This window comes from Fukomys damarensis, unplaced genomic scaffold, assembly GCF_012274545.1.
Source record: "Fukomys damarensis isolate Sample0158 unplaced genomic scaffold, DMR_v1.0_HiC HiC_scaffold_5, whole genome shotgun sequence".
In the NCBI taxonomy this organism is placed as follows: domain Eukaryota; kingdom Metazoa; phylum Chordata; class Mammalia; order Rodentia; family Bathyergidae; genus Fukomys; species Fukomys damarensis.
The window spans coordinates 4,642,401-4,668,208 of NW_022900917.1; the positions used below are offsets into that span (position 1 = coordinate 4,642,401).

A 25,808-nucleotide genomic window follows, 5' to 3' on the forward strand; every position below is an offset into this window, starting at 1 on the left:
ATAACTAGGGGCTGGGGATTTAGCTCAGTGGTTCCGCCGCCTACCTTGAACCTACCCAGTACCCCCCCCAAATTAAAATCAAAAGTTAGATAACTAAAAACTGAAGAGGTGTTGGGTGGACACGGGAGATCTGGAAGAGCATTTCTGACATTTCCGAGGCAGTGTGGGCGGAGGTCTGGGGCGGGTTTGCGGGGTCAGGTGCTCCTGAGGAAGCCCGGAAGTGGGGTTGGCGCCACGCTGCGGGAGAAGGCGCGGAGGGACTGTAGCTGCGAGCCGGGCGCTAAGCGAATGAGGCGTGGGCACTGTCTGGGATGACCTCCTAATGTGCCTCTCAGCCTGGGCTGGCGCTAATCGGAGTGGCTGTATCCAGGGCGCCGGTGTTGCGCGGAGGGAACCTCTCTGCAGGCTTGAGCGACTCCCTCTGCAGCACCTGCAGAGCCGGATGGAGGCTGCTCGCCGCCCAGAGCAGCTTGGCTTCCAGAGGCCACCGCCCCGCCCAGGGGCCTGCTGCACCCTCCCACGCACCTCTCCTGGCGTCTGTGCAGCCAGTTCCTACAGCTGTGGGCGTATAGCAAAACGCGGCACCAACAAGGAGCCAGGAGCATCTGTCTTCCCACCAGTGAAGTGTTTCCTCTGCCGTCTTCGGCCTGGTTGGGTTGAGGACAGCTGGAGACCCTACTGTTCTCAGTGCCCAGGACACTGTTTCGTCCGTGCCGTGGTCCCCGCCTTTGCAGCAGGCCCCTCAATTTAATGCAGCCGCTGCAGGAGCAGCAGACACTTGTGCAGCTCAAGCGAAGACAGATCTTTCTCCTGCCCTGAGCAACCTGAAGATAGAACTGGCAGCTCCTCTTTGTCCTGCCTGCGAGGGAAGGCCATGAGCGTGGGGGCCGTGTGTAGAAGGCCAGCTCAGGACACCAGACTTCACCTCTCGCTCCATAGAGCCGGGACCAGGGAGAGACACGGATCTCTTTGCATACTTCTTGGGCGACAGAGAGGTTCCTGGGCCCTAGTCCTCATGGTTTCCGTTTGCCCGGCGTCTTAGCGGGGCTAATGTCCCCGCAGAAGGTCACCTCTGTTACAAGCTGTCCCCCTGCTCAAGCGAGAACAACCTGAGTTTCAGTTATAACGCAGCCACTTTCTGGCTGTGGTTTTGTAAGGTTTCTCTTTCTCTGAACAGCTGTTTCCTGGCATAGACGTGTTAATATCTCCATCGCAGAGCAGTAGGAGGATTGAATCGGGCGTCACATGGAAAGCACCTGCTGCCCTGCAAAGTGCCCAGAAGCGGCGGCTGATGGCATCATTGACGCGCCAGCAGTGCTCCCACCTCACCCAAGCCCAAGCCCTCCTGTCACAGGCTGCCCATGACTTCTGTTCCCATGCATCACATCTTCTCGGGAGAGCCCACAAGCCCTGCCCTGTCCCCTCGGGGTGCCCTCACCCCTCCCTCCTCTCCGAGGTCCCTGCTCTGATGAAGGTCAGCAGTGGCCAATCCACAGGAAGCACTCAGACCCTCCTCCCCTCCCCCCTCCCCAAGCCCAAGCCCTCCTGTCACAGGCTGCCCATGACTTCTGTTCCCATGCATCACATCTTCTCGGGAGAGCCCACAAGCCCTGCCCTGTCCCCTCGGGGTGCCCTCACCCCTCCCTCCTCTCCGAGGTCCCTGCTCTGATGAAGGTCAGCAGTGGCCAATCCACAGGAAGCACTCAGACCCTCCTCCCCTCCCCCCTCCCCCCAATGACCCCGTGGAAGTCCTTGTCCCCTCCTGTCTATGTGGCTGCTCCTCCTTGGTCTCTGTAGCTGGAGTGCTTGATGTTTAGGTGTTCTGTGGATACTGGACTCATTTTTCCTCTTCTCTATCAGCCTTGCTCCCCACCATGCCCACCTGGTCTTGTGGCCGTGGATACTATTTTTGTGGGAGTGATCCCCAAATGTATATTACTAGCCATCAGCCCAGTTTCAAAGTCCAGACTCTTAAGAGATCACAAGCCCCTGCTTGAGTATCTGATAGAGCTCATGTTTCAGTTTAAGTGTGCAAGAAAGAGAAGGTTGAAGGCAGTGGGCAGGAGGGATTCTATCTTGCTTGGGGGTGGATCCGATTTTAGTGCTATTCAAACCCTCAACTGATTGAACAAGGTCCACCACGTTAGGCAGGATCGTGGCTTCACTCAGCCTACTCACTCAAATGTCCATCTCTTTGAAAAACGACCTCACCAAAGCACCCTGAATATAATAATGTTTGGCCAAATATCCAGTATCCTGTGGCCCAGTCAAGATGACAAATGAAATTAACCATCACACACAGCAAGCCCAAAACTTGGACAAAAGTTTCTAGCTATGCTTCCCCTATCATTGGTTAGCAACTGAACCCCTCCAGTTTGGGCTCAAACCGAAACCTTGGAGTGCTTTAACTGCTTTCTTCTTCTAGCATCTCATTACACGACCTGTCAGAGAATCCTATTGCCCTTCAGACTCTTCCCAGACTTCACCCAGAAGCCGCTTCTCCCCTGGCCCCTTCCTTAACATGAAGCACAGCCGTTGTTCCAGGAGACCTGTTGGGAACCCATATTCAGAACTGCTGCCACCGGCCTCCCTGCTTTCCTTTTCCCCAGTTCTATGTATAGCTCTTACCACCTTCTTATGTACCATGTACTTGGCGTGCTTACTCTGACCGTCGTTTTTCTGCCTGCCTCAGGTGGGCCCTGCCTGGTTATGGAGAAAACATGTGACACATACGTGTTGGATGCATGTCGTCCAACAAATGAGGACAGGCTTCAAGAATTAAGAGACTGGACGCCCTGTAAGAAGAAAGCTTCTAGTCCAGTACTTAACAGTGTCATAGGAAAGAGGTGCCACTGTTTGGAAAGTTCCACCATACTATTACTGGGCATCAGTTTTTCCCTTTTAATTAAAAGGGGTCCTTGTCCAGAAAGCAGGTGTGTATGGGCCAGTGCTGATTTATAGTTATGCTTGACCATGGGCTTAGTCTCTTATTTTTATTTCTATGCCTTTTGTCATCTGATAAAATTCCCTGGTCTTGAAATATTTTCACCTTTCAAATGCCAATAGAGGAATGTGATATTCCTTGTCTTTAAGCTCTTAAAAAGCCAAGTCCGACATCACTTTGGGGTGTCCTTATAAGTTAATCCTTTCATCTTCCTAGAACACTTAGAGTGTTATCCGCAGAGAACATTGGAATTTTTATTGTTTTTGTGTTATGATCCTCGAGGTGCACACTTACCCTGTGGGGACCCCGCGATGGCTCTGGAGAATAACAAGGTGTCCAGTGGTGCCTGGTCTATTCGGGGAAATCGTGCGTGCTAGTGAAGATGGGATTCTGTTGCTTTCACAGAGACTAAGCAGACAAAGGAGAGGATTCTTTCTCTCCTATCCTGGCTGGTACGCAGTTAAAGGAGAGGAATTTGTGCCCCCAGGGTCATCCGGGGCTCCCCTCCTTCCACAGTGTGGCCCTCACCTCCATGCCATGCCAGTGTGTTCTCCCCAGAGAGTAGAATTTGGCTCCTGCAGCTAAGGATGGGGAAGGAGGAGGAGGAGGAGCAGGTGGCTTCCTGTTACAGACTGCTGGGTTCTGCTTCTGCCTTGTGCTCCAACCCCAGTGGCCACAAGTAAGCCAAGCCAGGATCGTTGCTGTGGCCACAGGTCAGCCGTAATTCCACTTTTGAAAGGAAGAAGGGGAAACTGGTGCCTAGGGACAGGTGAGCCCCAGCATGGCCATATCTGTGAATATCTCTGTGACCTCCAGCTACATAATAAGGTCTTCAAGGGCAGAGCCACGTTTTATACCCCCCACACCTAGAGCTTTTGAAGCTCTCAACAAATATTTGTTGCCTGGGTGATTTGGTGAATGCTCTTTCACCCAAGTGATTGGTGAAGAGGTTTTATTCTAATGCCTCAAACAAACATGGTTCAGTCCCAGGCAAGCACTGCAGGAACATCTGTGTCATGGGGCCACAGGCTCAGGCCATGGGCCACCGAACACCCCTTCAGTCTGGGTGGGAGAGGCCACTGTCCTAAGGCAGGAGGCAGACTGACCAGAAGGACTCCTGCCCCAGCCCATCCGCTGCCCCCTTCCCGAGCCTGATTCGCAGATTTGCTGACCTAAGTTTGGAACGCAGAGGCAGCGCTGTGTGGGCTTGCGGCATTCCGCATTCTCCTAATCCCTCTTGTGTCTTGCATCGTGGGAACCCGGGTCTCGACTTCCCCTCCCCCAGGTGGCAGTGAAACTGGTAGAATTGTTCTCTCTTGCCCATAAGGAAATGAAACCGGATTTGCAGGAGGAAGTAACTAGAGCAGAGTAAAGCATCCCTCCCCTGCATCTGAACATCTGTTCGAAGTTCTCACAGCTCCCAGGAGGAAGGAGACAGAACACCAGGCTTCGAGCTATAAAGGGAAGGCTCACTTGAGATTTACAGTGTGCAGCCTGCCCTTCCCTGGAGTTATCTCCCTGCTGCCTTTGAAGACAGGCCAGGCTGGGAAACACGCAGGACCCACAAGACCTAACAGGCCACGTTGGTCATGCTCGTGAGAGCAAACCTTTGCAGGACGAAACTTCCTGAACTGTTTGAGTCTAAACAACGACTGCCAATGCCACATGAGAGGCAGAGTCAAGGACAGAGGGAGGATCCGCACCTGGGGTTGAGAACTTGGGTGGAGCGGGAAGCCAGCTGCTCCGGGACGTGCAGAGAGCTGCCCCGTGGTCTGCACTTTTGCCAACGTGCGCTGGCCTTTCTGCATTGCTCTGGGCGTGCAAGAAGTCTGTCGCCCCTGGTTAAGACAGCCGGGCACCCCCACTCCAACGCCAGCCCCCACATCGGTTGCCAGTGACTCCAGGATGAGTGGAGCCTCCCCCCCCGCTGTATCTGTCCTTCCCAGAATAGTTAGCAGCATGGACTTCGGCCAAGCCTTCCCTCCTTCCCAGTGTGGAGGCTCGGAGCCGCCCTGCCCAGCCAGGCTCCCATCTGGCTCTCTTTCCCAGCTGCCTCCCAGCTCACTGGCCAGGAGGCGAAGCTGCGGGGTGATAAACCTTGCGAAAATAAAGCCCGTTGCTAGCCAGGCCACCAGGCAGCGTGGGAGGTAAGAGACGCAGCCCTGTGCCCTTGGTGGATGCTGCCAGTGTCGGAGGGGCTCTGCTCTGAGAGGAGATGCGCTGTCCTCCAGCAGGCCTGGCCTGATCCCCTCAGGCAGCAGCCCCTGGATGGTGAGGAGAGTCACGTGTGTGACTCAGGCTTTGAGGACAGCTGTATGTTCTGTGTTCTGGCATGTCCCACAGAGGGAGTGACTGTAGCTCCTGGAGAATCAGTTTGGCCACCTGAAACCTTGATGCTTGTTTCTGGTGTTCTTTGGGGATGTGAGGCTTCTGCACCCGGCTCCAGGATGCTTTGGTCGAATAGAGCAAGAAGCAGGGCCGTAGCTCTCCGTGGTCCCTCACAAACGAGGCCACTTATGAGTTTTCTGCCACTGGTCTTGATAAAAAAGAGGGGGTCTTGCGCTCTGGGTGCCCCGCTGGTAAGACTCCGGCTGCACTGTGTGGGGTGTGTAGGGGTTGTACGGCTTCCTGTTCTCCCCCGTGTTCCTCTGGCCCAGTTCCACCTCAGGCTGAAAGCGCCGCTGTCCCAGCCGGGTGGTAGCTGGCTAAGGAGTACTCTAGAGGCTAGGTGAGCACTCCTTCCAGAAAGGAACGCACCGCTTTTCCTGCATCTCACTGCTCGCAATTTTCCCCACCTGTGTATCCGATTAAAGGCAGATGCCTGTCTGTCCTCCTGCCCTTCCTCCTCTTCCCTTTTCTCCTCCGCTGTCTCCCTTTCCCACCCGCTTCTCCTCAGTTTCTCTTGGTTTCTTTGTCTTTGCAGCATTAACAACTGTTCTGGCTTGTTGCCTAGGCTTGGAAGAGAGAATCTTTGTACAGATTTCTTCTTGCCACTGCAGGGATGCACTGTATGAACCAGCAGACACTTTGTTATAAAACTTTCTCATTATCAACATTCACGACTGTTTCATTTTATAAATGCTTCTTTGTCTTCCAAAAAGCGTCTCAGATTAAACGGTGCTGTTATTGAAAATGTGGGAAGTTTCTGCTCATATTAGCTGATTGAATTGCAGATGGTGGCTAGGAGTTTCTAGCAGCTAAAAATATTAATTTGTAAAGTACTTTGGGGGTGGAAGTGGAGATTTAGTTTCCTTATGCACCAGCAGAGCCATCGGATTTCTACCTTCCAGTCAGAGAGCTCTGTGATCACCATGTGGCTCAGTTCTCCAATTAAAATCTGGATGGAGTGCTTTCGCATTGCATCTACTGGCTGCGTGGTTCAAATTAAATTACAAAAAATTCCTTTTGCACTATATGGGGCACTAGCGATGCACAGGTGTGGAAATCCCCCTGCTGTGAAGAGCTCACAGGCCAGCGGAGGAGCTTGCACCCCTGTGGCGGCTCTGCGGTGGTGTGCTGAGGCCCTGGGGATAGGTCCAAGATACCTGGGTTGGGGAGGGACCCGGGTCAAGGCGGCAGGGGCACCTGGCCCTTGACACCAAGTGTATGGGGCTAAACCCTGTGTCTGCTCATTAACGGGGTGAATGCGTTACCGAGGGAGCACGGCCTCTCGTTGCTTCGGGGTTCGAAGGGTCCCGGTCAGACAGTGTTCTCGGGACAGGGTTTGGCCCCTATGGTGTGCTTGGTCTGTGAGCCGTGGCCACAGCAGGCCAAGTGTTGTGTCCAGTGTTACTGTGCGGGAGCCAGGCCTGGCCAAGGAGGGGAGACGGTGGGGCAGGGCACGACCTGCCCCCCATGGGTCGGGCAGGAGCGAGGGAGAGAGGCTCAGCGGCTTCAGGGAGGAAGCTTGGGGCTGACTGCGGGGTTAGCCTGACCTTGACGGCCACAGCCTGGTGGGGACAGCGCCCTCCTCAGGACTAGCTGCTCTGGGGACTGCAGCCTCTCGCAGATCTGAGGCAGGAAGTGAGGGTCCCAGTGCGAGCAGACGCATCAGTGACTGTGGGGAAAGGGAGACGAGGAGAGAGTGTTTCCTGACATAACGTTCATTTTCTAAACTCGGGGCCTCCAGAAGTGGGGCGATGGGGCAGACAGTGAGCAGCGACTGTGGGAAATGTCATCCCTCGGAACACAGGAATGCAGAGCCTCTTCGGGCAGGGGGAGACGAGAGCCAGCCGCTGCCCTGGCCCTCAGCTCGGTCTTCAGGACAGACAGACCCGTGGGGGCCAGGGCTGGGCAGGGGCTCTCGGCAGCTCCCTCCCTGCACTCCCCGGAGCGGTCGTGAAAAGTGGCCCCAGACGCCGTTCCTGTGTCGTGCTGTGCCACCTTGAATGCGCCACCGATTTTTTAAAAGCGGGACCAGCACTGGACTTGGGAAGCAGGAGAAACGGAAGCCTTGGGGTCCGTGGTGTGAGGCTGAGGACAGGCGCTGGAGGCCACATCAGGCGGGAGGCAGGAGGAGGCGCCGGTGTGTAAATATTTAAATATGGCGGGACCAGGAGGAAACGAGGGAGGAAGAAGAGCCACGGCGTGAAAGGGGTTTTGCTTCCTAGAAAGACACTGTTGGTGAAAAACAGTCAAACCAAGGAGAAGACAGGGAGGAGCTGGGGTGAGTCAGGCCGGGCTTGACGGTGTTATCTTTCCGGTGCCAGCAGCCCGGTTGGAAAGACGCGTGGGACTGGCATCGTTCACTGCCAGGGGTGGATGAGCCTGGTGTGTGGCAGAGCGGGGAGTCTCGGGGGAGACCCAGTCATCAGGAGACGCAACACGTGTCTGGGGAGCCGGATTCAGACTAAACCAGAGTCTCCACGGCCTCTTCCTGGGACTCGGGAGCCCCAGGGGTGCTGAGCCAGGGACTCGAGGAGCAGCCACCCCCATGGGGCCCATCTCCCCGCAAGATTCTTCACTCACTCAGTGGCCCAGCTTCTCTGCAAAGCCCTTACAGTGGGGTCGTGAGGCATTCCTTCCTGTCCCTAGATGGCAGAGCCGCAGCTCTCCGTGGTCCCTCACGAACGAGGCCACTTATGAGTCTTCTGCCACTGGTCTTGATAAAAAAGAGGGGGTCTTGCGCTCTGGGTGCCCCGCTGGTAAGACTCCGGCTGCACTATGCGCAGGGAGTGTAGGGGTTGTGTGGCTTCTTGTTCTCCCCACATTGGCCGTGATCCTACAGCCCAGTTTCAGCTCAGGCTGAGCTCACACTGGTATAAGCCCTGGGGACTCTGTGGCCACCCCTGGACACTGTCACCGGTGAAGGGTACGCTGGCTCCACCCCTGCATTCCAGGTACTAGCAAATTCACACATGACAGAGAGGCCAAACATGAATGGTTTTCTGGCAAAAGTTTACTTTTTTCCTCTTCTGCTGTTTATAAAAGAGTATCGATCTTTAGTTGAAGTAGACTTTAGGGAAGAATGGCAACTAGACAGTAGGAACGATTTTACAATGTAGCCTTTTCCAAAGTGTTTCAGTGTGACATCTTTTTTCAATGCCTTTTTCTGTACCCCATTTCTCCTGGCAGTGATCTGTCTTTATCCACAGACCACTGTGCTGGGCGTGGTTAACAGCACAGCTGATACAGGCAAACAGATGAAGGTGACTGTTTAATTTCCCGTCCAAATGCAGGCACTTTGGAGAGTAACAAGGAGCATGGCTGAGGATAAAGCCAGAGCATTGGTGTATACCAGGAAGGGCTGTTGGGTGAGAAACATCTGTGGATAAAGGTAACTTGCTTAAAAATGGAGCCGTTAAGGGTGTCACATTGTGATTGCTGCAAGAGCCGCAAAAGAAAAAAACAACCAAGGCCACCTTCAAGAAACAGATCTACTAGCAGAGGGAAGATTTATACACAAGAAAACTGCCAGCCACGGTGTGTCTGACAAGGGCCAGAGAAATGGAGACACAGGATGTAGAGCCCAGGGCACTGGCCTGGGGCCTTGGGTGAGGACCTGGACCAGTCTCCAGCTGGGCGGCCTGGTGCAAGGTCTGCTGTGTCTTTGAGCAGCTATTTGTCTGGGTTGGTTTGTTGACTGTCTCATGCCGTTGGTGACTGTGAGGACTTGCTGCGTGCAAGTGTGTGTGACGGTGTCCGAGAGCTCGGAGAGACCCGCCTGGTTCCAGTGTTTGCTCTGCCATAACTCTGAGACTCGTTTAACCCGCTCTGACCTCCAGGGTTCTCATTATAGCATCTGCTATAGAACATCTGCTCTGCTCTGAATGTTGTGTTCCTGCAAATTCATAGTGTGAAAGCCAGACCCACAAGGTGGGGCATTGGGCATTAGGATGATCAGGTCGTGAAAGTGGTGTCCTTGTACGTGGGCTGCAGATCCAGAGCCATCTTGCCCTTCCTCCTCCTGAGAGCACTCGGGAGATGGCCAGCTGTGAGGCAGCAGGCAGCCCCTCACTGGGCACAGACTCTGCCAGCTCCTCAGTGTGGACTTCCTGTGCTCCAGAACCAAGAAAGAGACATTTCTGTCCAGTTTGTGTTATGTTACGGCTACACAAACAGACCAAGATAGCACTTAACTCCCACAGCTGTTGTACACTGTTGTGACTGAGGAAATAGCATGAGTTTAGTGTACAAAATACCTGGAAGTTTCTAACGCATAAAAATGCTCGAGAAGTTACAAGTGTGGCTGTTACTGCGGGTCCTGAGCAGGTTGTTGGAAATGCAGGAGGGCTGGGGGGAAGGGCATGCTGGGAGGTGAAAAGGGACATCTTTGGGCTTTTGGAGAATCCAGGCAGGACGTGAGGTAGAGGGCCGCACACACTGCAGCCCAAAGGAAGCAGCTTGTGCTGATTGCCAGGATGCGGGCTTTGTCTCCATTTGTCCCTCTTCCTATCTAGTAGGGTACTCTCAGCACCAAGGAAGAGAACACTCGCCCTCAATTCATAAAAAATGCATGTATCTACTGTCTCGCCTCCTAGGAAGTCCGGAGGTGAGCTTTGTCAGTTCTGCAGTTGCATGGTGTGGTGGAGTCCATAGTTCCACTCTGCCATTCCCAGATGTTGGTCGACATCCCTCAGGCTGGTGCAAGGGCTGCAGTTCCAGGTAGTGCATCCACACCAGGCACTGGAGGCAGAAAAACGTGATGGTCTCTTCCTTGTGTCTAGGAAGCCCTTCTCAGAGCTCCGCCCCACACTCACAGACTGATGTGTAAGTCTGGTTGCCCAAAACTGGATCCCAAGTCCCCACGCCCACCAGTGGGGTCCTTTCACCTTCCCAGTAGCCATGGCCTGGCAGGTGACAAGGGGCATGGTTAGCGGGGCCGGGAAGAGACGTAATTGCTGGGTGACGAGCAGAGGCTCAGACTCAGCTCCCTGCTCTCCTAGCTCTGCCTCACCTCAGTGTGTCAGCACGCCTGGCCTTGGCCCGGGGTCCCAGAGTGTCCCACCCACAGCTTCTGGTGTCCTGGGGTCCTGCGAGGAATGGATGCCTCCTGGTGTGGGTCTCATCATCCCAGTGAGGGGCTGTGACACATTCGAGTTATTTCGTATTTCCAGGCTTTCCACCATCTTCTCTGCCCAGCAGCTCAGGGTGGATTCTGAGCCCCTGCAACACCGCCAGCCCCAGCTGGGCTGTGTTCTGAAACATGCTTCACAATGCAGATCTTCAGGAATTCTAAGCAGGATTGTGAAATATTTCATTCGTGATTTTTTTCAATTCTTATATGTTGAAGCAAGGATGCTTGGGGTACATTCTTAGGGTAAATATTATTCTATTATTAAAATTGACTGCAGCTGTTTCTTTTTGATTTCTAACATGGCCACTAGCATATTTTGAAGGACGTGCAGAGTTGGTGTTTACGCCGTCTTTAGCCACTGTTGGTCATGTAGCTCCCTTCCCCACCTCAGGCGCACCAGTTTGGAATCTCCTTGGTAAAAATCCATGTGAGGAAATTAGATTTGGGCACAAAAGAGCACAGGACACTTTGGTGTTATTTGACCTGCATCTTATGGCTTTCTAAGGTGAGAGTTAACTCTTCTGTATTCTAACTCATCCAAAGCTTCTTTACAAAACTGTTTTGTTGTGTGTACCTCGGGGCACCGAGTTGTTATGGATTAATCAGAATGTTTAAAAGATAAACCCTAGAATTTAAAGACTTTTAATGAGGGTTGCTTATCTCTGTTAGTTTTCATTCTGTCTGCTCATACATTCCTCAGAAAATTCTGTTTTACATTTCAGAGGTAGTGGCGTCTCCATGACTACAACTTCCAGAATATTTCAGTTATTTTTACAGTCATGATTAGGAATGAAGAAGCAGGTGTAAACTGCGCTCTTTCTTTTCAATTCCACTGAAGAGTTATGTACACATATACATTTTATTGTTTATTATATTCTTAGCAAGGTCTATTTAGAAGACCAAGAAGAGATATATTCTAGAAAATATTTAAGAGAAAATCTATTTACAATGGCACGTGAAATCAGAAATTTAAAGTATATATTTAATAACAAACACAAGGGAATTCGATACAGCAGCCAAAATAAAAGCTAATTGGGGGTCTCTTTTCCCAGAAATGTCTGCTGAGTTTGTATTTCCACTTCAGAACTAAGTAATATTCAAGGTCCTAACCCCCCTGAAGACTCTCACCAGATTATTTTCTTTTCTGGCAGCCATGAACACAGTCACGGAACCATCACGGAGTCCGCTGCGAGCTTCTTGGAGAAGTGCTCTGGCCGGCCGTGTGCAGGGCATTGTTGCCCCGGCTTTGGTCTCTAGGAGCCGCTCAGACAAGCTCTGTCCCAGTGAAGTGGTTCCAGGGAGCAGGGACCGATTTCCGGGCCTCCCTGCAAACACCCTGGAGGGCTGGGCGGCCCCCACTCCTCCCCTCCTCCCCGTCCTCCCTCCCTCCCCTTTGTGTTAAAATGTTCGTAATACAAAATGCACCGCTCTTGGGTTCGCACACGGCATTCCTGCCTCAGTGCAGTGTCACCGTCTCTGGAAGCAGCTCCAGAGCGTTTTCTTCACCCCCAACAGGAAACTCTGCACAGTGCTAGCTCCTGCTTCCTCTCTTCCCCCAGCTCTTAGGAAACTCTTGTATTTCCATCCTGTTTCTAGGCATTTGCCATTCGTGCATCCTGGGCGTCTCTGCCTGGCTTTGTCGGTGTGGCTGGACACTTGTGACTGCTGAAGGAGGGACACCACGCTGACCTTTCTGGTCAGTGTCCGGCCCGGTGCAGACGTGGACTCCTCCAGGGGGGCAGCCCTGCCCGTCACGCCTGTGCCCTGGCAGGGAGCCAGATGTGCACAGGGCACCTGCGGGTACCGCGTCACAGCTGCATGTGCCGTCGCCCGGGTTGGCCACGCTATGCAGGAGAGGCGGCTGAGCCGGTGTCACTAATGGAGCAGCTGGGCAGGGCTCGCCCAGTGGCCAGCACTGTGGACTGACTCCCAGGGCGCCGCCCACCAGCCCCAGAACCATCCTGGGCAGGGATGCAAAGGAGATCTGGGACTGGTCCAGGATTGGTTCTGGTTCGTCCCAGAAGCTCCCTGACTCAGGGACCACCCTTCTGTGCTTCAGTCTCTTCATCTGTGAGACAGGGACAGTGGGAGGATCAGTGTTGGACCAGTTAGGGGCACAGTAGTCACAGCCAGCCAGGCCCACAGCAGCCAGGAGGGGAGGCAGAAAGGAGAAGGCACTTGGTGTTCATAGCCTGGGCCTTGTATACCTCAGACTCCATCCTTTACTGGCCACAAGAAAAACTTACTGTCTCAGCCTCCCTGGAAGTCAGGAGGAACAGCCTGGTTGGCGGTTCAGGAACAGCATCAAGGATTTCTCATCTCGTTTTCTCATGTACTCAGGGTCCCTCCATGCCAAGACTTTGTGGTCACAGCCTGATGTGGTGGCATACGCCTGTCATCCCTGGACTCAGGAGGCTGAGGCAGGAGAATCTCCACAAGTTCAAGGTCAGCCTGGCTAGGTGGTGACAGGTTCTCCACATGGAGACTGTGCTCATGGTCCCAGCTGCCAGCTACAGAGAAGTGGCCGCTTCTCTTCCTGTGTCCTGTTTTATCAGCAAGGAAAACTCCCCTGAGGCCTCTAGCTGACTCCTCTGTCAGAGTTGGGGCTCTTGTCTTCCCCACCCCAATGGGAGTTTGGGGAGTGGAGGGGTCTCAGCCGGATTTCTGGTGGGGGCCACTGTAAGGCTGCTCCAGAGAGGGCTGCGCCGAGAGTGGTGTCCGCATTGATCTCATGGAGACCGGCCGCATCTGTCCCTCCACACAGCTCATTGTGTGGGATTCGCTCTCCTCCCCTGACGCTGCAGGAATAAAGGAGCCGCTGGAATCCCGTCGCGCTGCACTGCTGTGTTGTTTGTCGGACGCACCTCTTTCTCAGGGAGTTTGTAAAGGGTCAAGTGAGAAATGAGCACCCCACCGAGTAGAAGGCCCCACTGTTCCGAGGTTTATCTAAAAAGTGTGTGCATGGAGGGAGGCCCAGGGCCTGAGCCACGCTCTGTCCTGATCCCCACCACTAAGCCCCACGGGCTGTGCTCTCCGTGGAGGCTGCATGGGCGGGCGCTCATCCCAGTCAGAGCCCTTGCTGACTGCATCCTGCTGTTCCCGGTTCACCCAGGGGTGGCATGAGGTGCACTGGACCCCTGCTCCATGCTGTTCCTGGCCTGGACGGAACCTTTCCGCCCTCCTGTCCTTGTCTCTGTGTTAAGGGGAGACCTTGCCCCTTCTGCGGTTCTGGGAGTAAGGACAACAGCCCCGGTGTCCACCCGGCATTTCTGCGGTTGGCTCTGACCTCATCTGTGCTCAGGACCCCGTGAGGAGATGGGGCCCAGGTATCCTGTTCCTCCTGGCAGCCGTGACTGATGGAAGCAGTGTGGGGTGGGAAGATCAGGAGGCCAGCATCCCTTCCCTGGTACTCACCGATCACACACCCCTAGGCAGTGCCCCCCCGTGACTGTAAGTCACCTCCACATTTCCAAACAGAGGCAAAATCCAGCATTCTGAGCGCTGAACACCCCAACCAATCCTGAGGTGAATGCCCCCTTGCCATAGCTTGCAGAAGTCCACGTTTCATGTTGTGGCCTTAACAGGAGCGTGCTTTTGCATATTAAAAGACCATGGCTCTGCTCTAAGCAGTGGTCCATCTGGTCTACCAGCTGAGCAAGTCTGACTGTCCAGCCTATGCCGTAGAATACAATTTCTGCTGAAATATCCTGGAACACTGGGAGCTTTCAAGAAATCCTTATGAAAGAACTCACAGGGCAGTGGGACTTCTGAGTGAAGACATCATTCCAAGCTTTCCTCCTGTGCCATAGAACATGGTTCATGATTTCATTCTAGGAATAATGTTTGTTCGAACCTTTATTGACCAATTAGGAATAAATTTAATCACTTCAAAATAACACCATTTAATACATACTAAAAATCTTTGTAATTTAATGAGAAATCCAAGGCTCTGTTTATTAAACTATATACATACCACTTTAAAACACAAGTTTCTGAGACTTTAAAAAAATGGCTGAGTGTGGTAGCACACGCCTATAATTCCAGCACGTGGGAGGCTGAGGCAGGAGGATTGCTGCAAGTTTCAAGCTAGCCTGAGCTACATAGTGAGACCTGGTCTCAAAAAACCAAAAGAAAAAAAAAAAACTCAAACAAGAAAAACGGACCTAACTCTGTTTTGATCGGTGTTGAGTTAATTCTAGAACTTTTCTGAACTGAGCTCTTTTATTATGGCTCGCTCTGCAAATGCAGTCCAGTCCTATGTTCGCACGATTTTGTTATAACGGAAAGTGCTGCTCTTCAAGCCACAAGCAGTTGACGCGGAGGACAGAAACAGTCTCTGTGTCATTGTATTTGTTGTTGGACATTGGGGTCTCACGCCCCAGAACCCCAGAACTGGCTGAAAAGCCAGGAGCTGAGGCTGAAGGGACAGAAGATTTGGGCGCTGCTGAAGTCACGCTTCTCTTCAGGCGGAAGTGGCCGGCACCGGGAGGACAAAGGCCCGCCCGTCACGTGTGTGTCCCTTAACTCAGAACACGAAGGGGTGGGATTCCAGCACGGGGTCCACTGTCAGACTCTGGAGGAAGGGGGCTCACTGGGGAGCTCGTGGGGAAGCTCCTAGAGATCATCGTAACCGAGACCTGGACTGATGTCAGGAAGTTCTTTGCAATAAATTCTGCCTAAGGAACCACGGCTAAGGTAAATGCCAAGGGAATAAAAGAAAAATAGAGTCAACTTAAACGTCTGTAAAGGGAAATCAGTTAAGCACATCCATATAATGAAATACCAAGAACTATACGCCTCTCAGTGTTTGCTGTTGTATCTGTTACTTCCTTGACACTCAGCAGAGGAAGTGCTCAGAATTGTTCCCCAAAACAGTAAATGAAATTCAGCAATTTAAAAAGACGAGATTCTCCCAGAGGTATGATGGAGGAAGGTTCGCGATGCCCTTTTAAGAGAACAGACTTAGCAGTGTGCGGTGTGGTCCTGTTAATGGTGAGAATGTACAGATTTTACAACATGCGTTCAAGTGTCTGGGATGATCCACGACGTGTAAATAAAACAGTTAGGACTGGTTATTTTCTGCACAGTGCCACTGGGTCAGGATGGGTGTTCACTTGTTCATTTCTACACCCCTTTCTACCTGTGTGGGTCTCTTCCCTCACCCCGGCCCATCGGAGCACACGTGGGAGGAGAGGGTACACACACGGTGGGTAGCATGGAGGCGACAGCTCTCCCCAGTTCTCCCTCTGTACTTTCGGTTTTCCCCTTCAGTACCACTGTGTTTTGTTTCTTGCTTTGTCTGTTGTGTGCAAATATGTCAGTTTGTGTGTGTGCTCTCCTTTCAAATCCCCCCTTGTTTCGTTAAAGGGGACTTCTGGAGCCGTGTGCTGCTCGGGTTTTTATTTTGTCATATTCTTTTTCCCCCGGTGAGAATCAAAGACAACTGACATAGAAAGGGAGCTGTGGATTTTAGCCACCAGCACAGTTTGGGTGGCTAAAATGCCCAGTGTCTAAATCGTGGTAAAGAAAGGCTCATTTCCCTTCATCTGCAGCTTTCGTGATTTCCTGCCTACATTTCAGGGCCTTTCTCCCATGATGCTTTTATAATTTAGATATTCCAGGAGTTGCCGGTTCCCAGCCGCTCTCGGTAGACAAAACGACCTAGTCCTTCCCACACGCCCTGCTGTAGCCAGACTTGACGTAGGGCTGGCACCTTGTGAGCTCCGTTTTAGGAGACCTCGTGCAGCCTGCTTTGTGACTTTTCCTCTGAAGTTGGCCACGCTGTCCAGGGTGAGCTGTGAGCTTTTCCCTGGAAAATCTGATTCTGGTCTGTGAGGAATTTCATCACAGCGTCCCCAGAAGCTCCTGAGGAACTGCAGAAACGCTGTGAAGCAGACCTCCTCGCACTGACTCGACAGAGTCCGGAGGATTATCCAGCTGTCATCACCCCTTGCGCTTACATCCTTGTCAGTCTTCTCGCCTTCTTCTTTTTAAATGGAAAGCTGACCTTGTAGTTTGGGGTTCCTGCCTCTCTGCTGGTGATTTGGTGCCTTCGCAGCATGCTTTTCCTCTTTTGCTGGTCCTCAGTATTAATCCTGGGTTTATTCTTTGAGCCCTGGGAGACATCAGGACACTGACACAAAGATGTGAGCGCAAGGGAGGGACGTCTGGGCGGCCTGGGCCTGTAGCAGACAGTTTCAGACAGAGAAGCAGAGGTGGGCTGGTGGGCCAGGGAGGGGCTCGCACCGTGTCCCAGGAGGGCTGGGAACCTGTGTAGGCTTCACACAGAGCTGTGAGCTGTCCGGCTTCTTCCTAGTTGGTCACCCTGGGAGGCTGAGGGAGATTAGACTAGGCCAGGCGTGGGAGAGGCGGGAGCGAACCAGGGGAGTCCAGCGAAGAGAGCACAGGAGAGAGCCAGGGAGGAGACGGCGCCACTGGCACTGAAGCCATGACAAAGCAGTCTTTCCAGCCTCCTTCGGGAGCCTCGTCCTCTGGCTCCTCACAGTCCCACTGGCCTCAGCTCCTGCCCACCCTGGTCGAGCTGAGCACGGCCTCAGTCCTGACCTCAACCCCCACTGCTGCCTCTGCCGAGCTCTCCCAACTCCTCAACTCGCTCAGGGCTTTTCAGAGTCACTTTCTCAGCCCAGGCTTGTGCTTTAAAGTTCCGACACCTTCCGCTCACCCCTGATGCCCCTGCCTCCTTCTCTTTGCTTTTTGCCTTGTCTATGGATGTTTCGCTTACTTTTCTTTTTACAGCATTTTCCAGGATTGTGAGCTCTCAGAGGAAGGATTTTGCCCTCTGCTCCCCCTGCCTCACACGCCCACCCCTGTGGGCACTGGACACCTGTGTGCGGAGAGCATGAGTTACAGTAGGGTGTCTGCTCCCTCTTTCCTGCTTCCTCCTGAATGTTTACCAAACTGTTACGATGTCTGTCTGTGCTTTGTCTACAGTAGGGCATAGGGCAGGGTGGAAAGACTTCAGCCTAAGCTTGTAGATTGGACTCTGATCAACAAGCTGTGTGGCCTGGGACTATTCACTTAGCCTCTCTGAGGGCTCCTTGCTTTGCTTTGAAAGTGGAGGAGACTGCCCTTGCCTATCACACAGAGCTGCCATGAAGGGTCTGTAGAATAACTGTGAGAAAGCCCACTGTCTGGTTTGTTTGGTCTTACTGCAACCAACTAAGGGAGACTGAGAACTTCATGTAGAAAAGAGCATTTGGCATAGTTTGGGAGGTTGAAAGGCCAACATCAGGCAGCCCCACCTGGGACTTGCAGCTGGCAGGTGGGACACAGGACAGGGGGAGAGGGCACAGGCAAGACAGAAGCAAGAGGCAGGAAAGCCGCACTGGCTCTGGTGACCCATTCCCGGCCCACGGAGGAGCACCTGCCGCCTTCTGCTCTAACAGCCCACCCTTCACAGCGTCACACTGGGGACCACTGCCAGCACACTGACCTTTGGGGGCAAAGCAGATGGAAGCCATAGCAGGTGTTGTCATTCACCAGGGTTTGTCCTTACCCTATCGCGAGCAGTCCTCGTCAGAGCAGTGACACTTGGACTTGGAGGGCTGAATTCATGTTACAGATGAGAGATCCGAGGTGCACCATAAGACTAAGTAGCGTATGCAATGACTAGCAACCACCAGGGCCAGGCTTTGAAGCCAAGTGTATCTTACTCCAGTCCTGAGCTTTTTTTCCCCACCTGTGTTCTGATTCCAGCCCAGGCTGGCAGTGACGGCCTGGGGCGATGCAAAGGGTTTGGCCCGAGATACAACTTCAGTCTTCACTCACTGCTAACTGGTGTCTCGTGCTCTGGCCCTGTCCCTCAATGGGGGTTTCAGGCAGAAATTTCTGTCTTCTGCAAGGTATTGTCAAGCATTCCCGTCTCTTCCTCCTGCCCCTCCAAGCAGGGACACTGCCACAGGTGCCTCAGTTTTGCCTTACTGTCTAACCCTGTCCCCATGGCTTCCTTAAGTCCAGTCCTCACACTCAGGGCGGTGTTGCAGTTATCCACTGAGACCAATCCTGGGCGAAAACGCTTCTCAAATAACTAACTTTGTGCTCCTCTGCCTTGTTTGTGTTGTGGCCTTTCTGTGCTAATGATTTTGTAAATGTGGTATAATTACTGTTTACTGAGAACTAGCTACTCGCAGATCAGTCTGGTAGGAGAGGAAGCCAAATATTGAGGCAATTTGTTTTTAGTGAAAAACAGCTAATAAATGAGTGCACTTCTTAAGTGTTGGGAGAAGAGCTTAAGTTTGGTTTTGGAGAAACAGTGCTTTGTATATGCAAGGAAACAAATCATTCTTTAAAGGATTAGATTTAAATATGAAAATGGCAGTCCTCCCCCAAGGCCAGGCACAGTGTGATTTGCAAATAACAAAACTGTAATAATAGTGATTTGATTGAACACCACATTCTAAAGATTGCCCCAAAAGGAAAACTTGAAATTACTTGTAAATTCTGTTAAATGTTTTGGAGCTCTATAAACCCATGCATTATGTATTACCTCATGTTTCTGGGTTCTGGCCTCAGGCAAATTGCCAGCTTAGCAACCAAATGACAGTTTTTAAATTCAAATACAAACCAGCCTCTCTAACTTTTTTTTCTTAACCTTCATGGAAAAAAGAAATCATGTCAGGGAAGAGAAAGTTACTGGAATGCTCAATTTATAAATTCTATTTGGGCTCTATTTAGAGTAGTTTAATTTAGTTCTTGTAGAAAGTGGAGTTTGCTTGATTCAGCACACAGAGGAGCCTCCAAACTAGACCCCATCCCACAGCTGTGGACCGTGCCAATGGTCCAGCAAGGAGTAAAACCGGAGCCAGGTTCGGCCTCCAGTGCAGGATCAGAAAATGAATCAACTTATTTCTCTCTCTCTCTCTCTCTCTCTCTCTCTCTCTCTCTCTCTCTCTCTCTCTCTCTCTCCCTCTTTCCTTGAATTCTCCTGCTAGCCCTTGGGATCCACAGGAGAGCCCCCGGCCTCCTTTGAGCCCTTCTGCCACTTGGGGAGCTGGCGTCACAGGACTAGCACCGCGTTTGCTTGCTTTTCTCTTTCCTGAGCGCAGTCACAGGTGATCGGATGGAGGCTCTGCACATGACATGTGTTTTCTTTCCTCTTTGCAGCTGAGTTCTCGTCACCAGGATGGGGAAGCAGAACAGCAAGCTGCGGCCCGAGGTCATGCAGGACTTGCTGGAAAGCACAGACTTCACGGAGCACGAGATCCAGGAGTGGTACAAAGGCTTCCTGAGAGACTGCCCCAGTGGACATTTGTCTATGGAGGAGTTTAAGAAAATATACGGGAACTTTTTCCCTTATGGGGATGCTTCCAAATTCGCGGAGCACGTCTTCCGCACCTTCGACGCCAATGGCGATGGGACGATAGACTTCCGAGAATTCATCATCGCCCTCAGCGTGACATCCAGGGGGAAGCTGGAGCAGAAGCTGAAGTGGGCTTTCAGCATGTACGACCTGGACGGGAACGGCTACATCAGCAAGGCGGAGATGCTGGAGATCGTGCAGGTGCGTGGTCCTCCACAGGGAGAAGAGCGCCGCATCGGGAGTGAGAAGCACAGTCACGAGCTGGTGGGCACGGTGCAAGGTACCTGCCCGGTCAGAACCTCTGAAAGGTGTGGACGCGCGCTATAGTGCGGGGTCACGGAAAATCCACTCCGCGCTTTGGCGATGCTGGGCCCACGTTCTTGCCTGTTGTACTTGGGGTGACCCACACGTTGCAGATGATGTGCTCTTCAGTGGGTGTGGCTGTTTAGCTCTATCATGTCCCCCAAAGCCTCAGGAGTTACAGGGTGGAGCTTTTTGAGGGTGATTGGATCGTAGGGGGTCGCAGTCACCCACGGATGAATTCCTAGCTCAGTGTGCTGTTAGGAGGTGGATGGCTGGAGGTGTGATCTGAAAGGTGCTCTCTTGTGCCCGGCTCCCCCCCGCCGCCTTCCTGCTGCCATGGGTGAGCACCTGTGCTCTGCCAGGTCCTTCCGTGTCATTTCTGCCTGGAAACCAGCCAGCCATGGGTGGAACCCTCTGAAACTGTGAGCCCAATAACCCTTTAAATTGCAGGTGTCAGGTATTTTGTCCCAGTGATGGCAAAGTGACCAATATAGTTGGCCGTGCTTATCATGACCCCACCGCTCACCCTGCAATGACCTGCCTGGGCCTGAGCCAGTGGTTTGGAGTCCATGCCCTCTGGTGTGGGGCTAATGAGCAAGTTCTGACCTGGGTTCAAGTCCTCCATCCTTCTCTGTGCGACTCTGACCATGTTAGTTCCCATAGCAGCAGCATCCGTAAACAGAACATTTGGCCGCACCCATCCATGCCATGAGGCAACTCGGGGTGAAATGGCTGTCACAGTGCCAGCCATGGCTGCCTGCTCCTCTTGGGACCCCAGTGAACTCGGGGCAAGTCGGGGAGCTGGTCAAGAGTGTGGCCGGGAAGTTTGCTCAGCGTTGGTGGGACCCAGAGACAAACCTAAAGAGATGGATCTCGGCCTCAGGAGCAAGCGGGTCTGCTGCAGAAAGGAAGGAGGACTCGGCGAGTGGCAGCACCAGCAGAGCTGGCAGTCACTTGCTGTCTTGGCACTTGAGAGGGGTGCAGGAGGGAAACACGGGGCTTTGGCTTCCTGCAGGGCTCAGCTCTGAGGCCACCTCACCCCAGAACAGACTGGCAGGAGGTGGGAAGGTGCAGCCGCAGCCCCAGGGGAATGGTGGGGCGGCGGGCAGGGCAGGCAGGGTGGGCAGGGCGCATGGCAGGAGCTCACAGAGCACTGGGACCTGGTCATGGGAGGGGCTTGGAGCCCCCACACCCACAGTCCTGACCCGTGGCTGATTGTGGAAGCCGAGCAGGGCTGCCCCCTGCTCCTGGGCCAGGGAGAAGGGACAGCTACTGTTGGAGGGGTGGAGGGCAGGGACCCAGATGGCCCTGCTCCCCCGGGGCCCTCCATGCTCAGCCTGCTGTCGCTGGCTGGGCCCCAGCACCCTTCCTGCATCCGATCAGGAACTGGGGAACAGCTATGTGCAAGGGTCCCCCAGACACATGGGCCTGAAACGGGTCTCTCTCTTCCTCTTGGGATAAACACTCGAAAAAATATGCCTACTGTAAGAATCTTGGCAGAATAGAAAAAGAGGAAAATGATTTGTGACCCACCCTGCCCATAAAAAGAATCACTGCTGATCACTTTTAGCTATAGCTTTCCTGGTCCTATTTCCATGCATCTGAAAATATCCAATTGATTTCATAATGTGTACAAAGTTTTCTTTAACATAGTAATGCAAATATTTCTCATGCTATAAAAACATTTATATGGTCCCACAGAGGTGATACTGGCCTCCAATAGGTAATTATAGTCCTACAATAGATGATGATAGTCTTCTGACTATCTTGTTGGCTATCTAGGTTATTTTCAGTTTTCATTATTAGGTATAATCTTATAACTTTAAAAAATAAACTAGTTAATCAATAGGCCTTCTGCCCAAAGCTTTTTTTCTGTATGTAGGATTATCTCACTAGAGTACATTCCCAGGAGGACAATTAGAGGACCAAAGGGCATGAGTATTTCTAAGGCTCTGTGTGCAGACTGCAAACTTTTCCCAGTGCACCCCCAGTGTGTGGCCCTATTCCTACATAGTTCTACTTTTCTGGTCGCTAATTGAACAAAAATTAAACTTTCAAAGGTGATTCATTGTATCTGTCAGCTTTCTGCTACTATAACAAATGCCCTGGATAATCAGCTTCTCAAGAGGAAAGGTCTGCTATGGCTCATGGTTTTGGAGATTTTGTATCATGTTGGGTGGCCTCTTTGCTTCTTGAGGGAATGTGTGGTGGAGGGAGAGACTGGGGCCCCACAGTCTCCCTTTGAGGACACCCCAAAACCTGGAAACCCCCCACTCAGCCCCACCCCTTGCTTTCTCACAGTGCCACAGGCTGCGGACCATTCCTTCCACATGGGACCACTCGAGATCCATTCCCTTGAGTTAGGCTTCACCTGTGTCTCTTTTCCATCTTGGAGTGCTGGGCCCTGCCCTTCTGTACAGATAAGGATGGGAATATTCTCCTGCTGGAGGGAGCTGTTTCTTGACTGGGGTGTGAGAAATCCCCCTCCCCCCGTCACGGTGTTGTCTTCTGTGAAACAGCCCCTAACTCAGCTGTCCTGGCTTGGTTCACCGCCACATTGGTCAGGAAGTGGACGTGCATTCAGGGTGGAAACTACAGACCACGTGGGCTCATGCAAATCAAGAATCACGTCTTCATTTGGTACCTAGCATTCAGCACCTGTGAAGTGCCTGGCACGGTGCTGTCCCTATGCTGTGGATCCCACACAGAGCAGGAAGAGGGCAGAAGACCCTAGAAGACGCTGCCCGGCCCCTGGGGGTGTGGTGCACACCGAATACAAAGTGTAAAAAGCGGAGACCACTGTCCGAGACAGGAGACAGAGGCCCGCTCCTTTCCAGGCCCAGCTGTGAGGATGCGACATTCCCAGGAGCTGATGGCTGAGGCTTCTGCATCCTTACAAACCCCTTATGGGAAGGCCCAGCTGCCCCCAGCTCTTTCCCACAGTGGCCCACCCCATGATGAATATGCAGGGCTGCAGGGAACTCTGCAACACCCTGGAGCGACTTCCAAATCATCAAAGAGATTAAATCAGACCATTTCATTTTAAGGCTCTGCCGCTCCTTCTGCTACTTTGCAAACTGAAAATGTGTGGACTCCGTGCCATTCTTATGTTAATCACCCTGCTTTCAATTTGTCTGTGGGAATCGGGACTTAACTACAGGATCTTACTGCGTGGCTGGTCTTCTCTTTTCTTTATCAATCTTTTCTTCTTCCTTTTCCAAAGCCCACAGTCTCAGGCCTTTATCAGGGTCACAGGGGTCTCCTTTTCTCTGTCCTGGCCGGTCTGCTCTGCTTCGGAAAACACATTTGCTCTAAGAAAGCGGAACTGTCTGTTCCATCTCTGCTTTGTGCCTGGGAAAACATCTGCTGGCTGCAGAAGCCCAAGCAAATGAAGGCTTTACCTGAGCGCACAGGTCTTGCGCTTGGTAACGAGCGTCCATTCGTAAACTCTTGCCTGACCTCGACCCTCCAAGACTCAAAATCCAAGCGATTTGATGAAGAACGCTCGTTATTCATGGCTGTCTGCATTCTTTGCTGTTTCCCAATTGTGTTAGAAAAGACTAAAGAGTACGAAACTCCTATGGATTCTGTGCAGTACTGAAGTCCACTGCTGCGGTCCAGCTGGTGCCGCGTTTGCCACGAACCCAGCGGCTTTCGGCAGTTGGAAAGTCCCGAGTCTGCAGCCGCGGGGCTACTGGAAGGTGCGTTCAGGGCTGGTACTTCCGGACCTGTCCTGAAGGTCCTTTCCCTTGAGCTCACTACGCACAGACCTCCTGAGTCGCTCTCTTGCCTTCTGCTGCATACTCCTGGTCACGTGCCTGGTTACTAAGGCAGCACAACCATCCCATCCCAAGGCTCTGTCACGTCTGCGAACTGTCTTCCTGCGGGAGGTAGCAGAGCCAGGGCTCCGGGGGTCCAGATGTGGACAGGACGGTTCTAAAACGTGCGGGATCGCCAGGTCCTCCCCGTGTCAGGGGAGCATCCCCGCCCTGCCGTCTGGGCCACAGTGCAGTTGTGTTCCTTTTAAAGAAAAATTTTGTGCTGTATCAGCATCGGGGTGAACAAGAAAAAAACCACATGCAAGTTTATTTTTACAGCTTAAATGAACTTCTTCACATTTTGTGTGTGTTCTAAAGTGTCAGATTTAGTAGCATATTTTGAGGCTTGATATTTTATTATTGCATGGAAATCATCTCAGGAATTTTTTTTCTTTTTCAGATAGGGTCTTGCTATGTAGTTCAGCCTGGCCTCAAACTTATGGCCATCCTCCTGCCTCAGCCTCCAAATGCTGGAAATACAGGTGTGTGAGTCTCAAGCCAGATAACAACCTCTGCCGTTCCCACCCGCAGCAGAATTCTGTTCTCTTGCTGGGTGCAGTAGCCCCTCACTGCAAGAGGAAGGAGACCCTTCCTGCCCTCCTGGGTCCCTGCCCTCTTTGCCTCTCTGCCCACCTAGACACTGCACCACAGCAGCATGGCTGGGGCCGAGAAAGCGGCTGGTGAGCTGGGAAAGCCGGGCCGATTCGGCCACATATGCAGGGAGCGGGGGCCGCACGTCCAGGTCGAGGAGGGAAAAGTGGCCTCTGCTTCCTCCTGTTCTTGGGCCACTGCTCACTGGAGCCCTCGCGAGGCTGAACTCTGGGGCCGTCAGGGCACAGACGAGCAGAGACTGCACTGCACGAGCCCTGTGATGGGATGAAAATTACAGAGTAAGACCAAAGATGGCCGACTGTGCCCAAAGATGGGGAGAGAGCCAGGGAAGAGGAGTCACGTGAGAGGAGTTTGGGCCAAGCGGGGCGACCCCTCGTCGTGCAGACACACGTGTATCATGGACATCCCCGAGCTCGCCCTTCCTCCTTGCCCTCTCCCTGTGTCACATTTCGCATTTGGGTCCCTGAGCTCAGCACCCCATGTGATGGTGCCCGCTTGTGGCATTCTGTGGTCAGGTCCGTTACCCTGAGTGTGGTGCCAGAGCCGGCCTGTCTGGGATGGTTCCTGCCAGTCCGGGCTACAGCTGTCACCCACCCACAGTTTCCAGAGCTGAGCATTTTGGGGACAGAGCGCTGTGCCGAGTGTAGTTATACTGACTGTGGGGTGACGTGTCCAGCCCCCAGGCGATGTGCGGTCGCCCACTGACACCCTCCCCCCGAAACCACAGCGGCGATGTCCCTGACGGGAGGACCCTGCCTTCTTTCCCTGCTGTCTTTTGATTTCCCACCTGGGAATAAACTACACCCTTGGGCTTATGCTGTGGTGCTCACAGGACTCAGGCACAGAAAGATCAGCTTGCGGGAGGCGCGTGGGTGGCACCAGGGATTCCCTGTGCCTCAGGAATGCACTGGGGAAAGCGGGCTCAGGGTGGCCAAGTTCGGGGAAACCCTTCCCTGGCTGACATGTTACTCACCGAGTCCTCCGCAGCCACTGCGAAGACCAGCTCGGACTAATTTGTAATTAGATGCTCACTCACGGGATGCTAATGATTGCTTTGAAAATACTTGGCAAGCGGCTTCCTGTGGTTTCAGGATTTAGACGTACTCCCTCCCACGTGTGACAAGGTTAACTGGCACTTCTGCGGGCGGCAGGGTGAACCTCAGTACACAGCTTGTCTATGTTTCCACGCCTTTTGAATCAATGAAACCCAAGAAAAGAGGACAGGAGTACGCTGGCTGCGTGACACAGAGCACTTTGCCTTTGTTTCTTTTTAGCAGTGTGGGGAAAACGTTCTTT

The 25,808-nt window shown here is 52.8% G+C and overlaps 1 protein-coding gene across 3 annotated transcripts in view; it reads left to right on the forward strand.

Annotated features, from left to right (window-relative positions):
• The window catches only part of Ncald (neurocalcin delta), a 222,190-nt gene that overhangs the window by 180,784 nt on the left and 15,598 nt on the right, over positions 1-25,808 (forward strand). For 2 of the 3 annotated variants that reach the window (XM_010619498.3, XM_010619497.3), the window contains one exon: positions 19,584-19,980. In XM_010619498.3, the coding sequence (XP_010617800.1) occupies positions 19,603-19,980 (378 nt within the window). In that variant the 5' untranslated portion in view covers positions 19,584-19,602. Of the gene's footprint in view, positions 1-4,988; positions 5,092-19,583; positions 19,981-25,808 lie in introns of those variants that run through there. The other variant, XM_010619499.3, reaches the window with a different exon arrangement.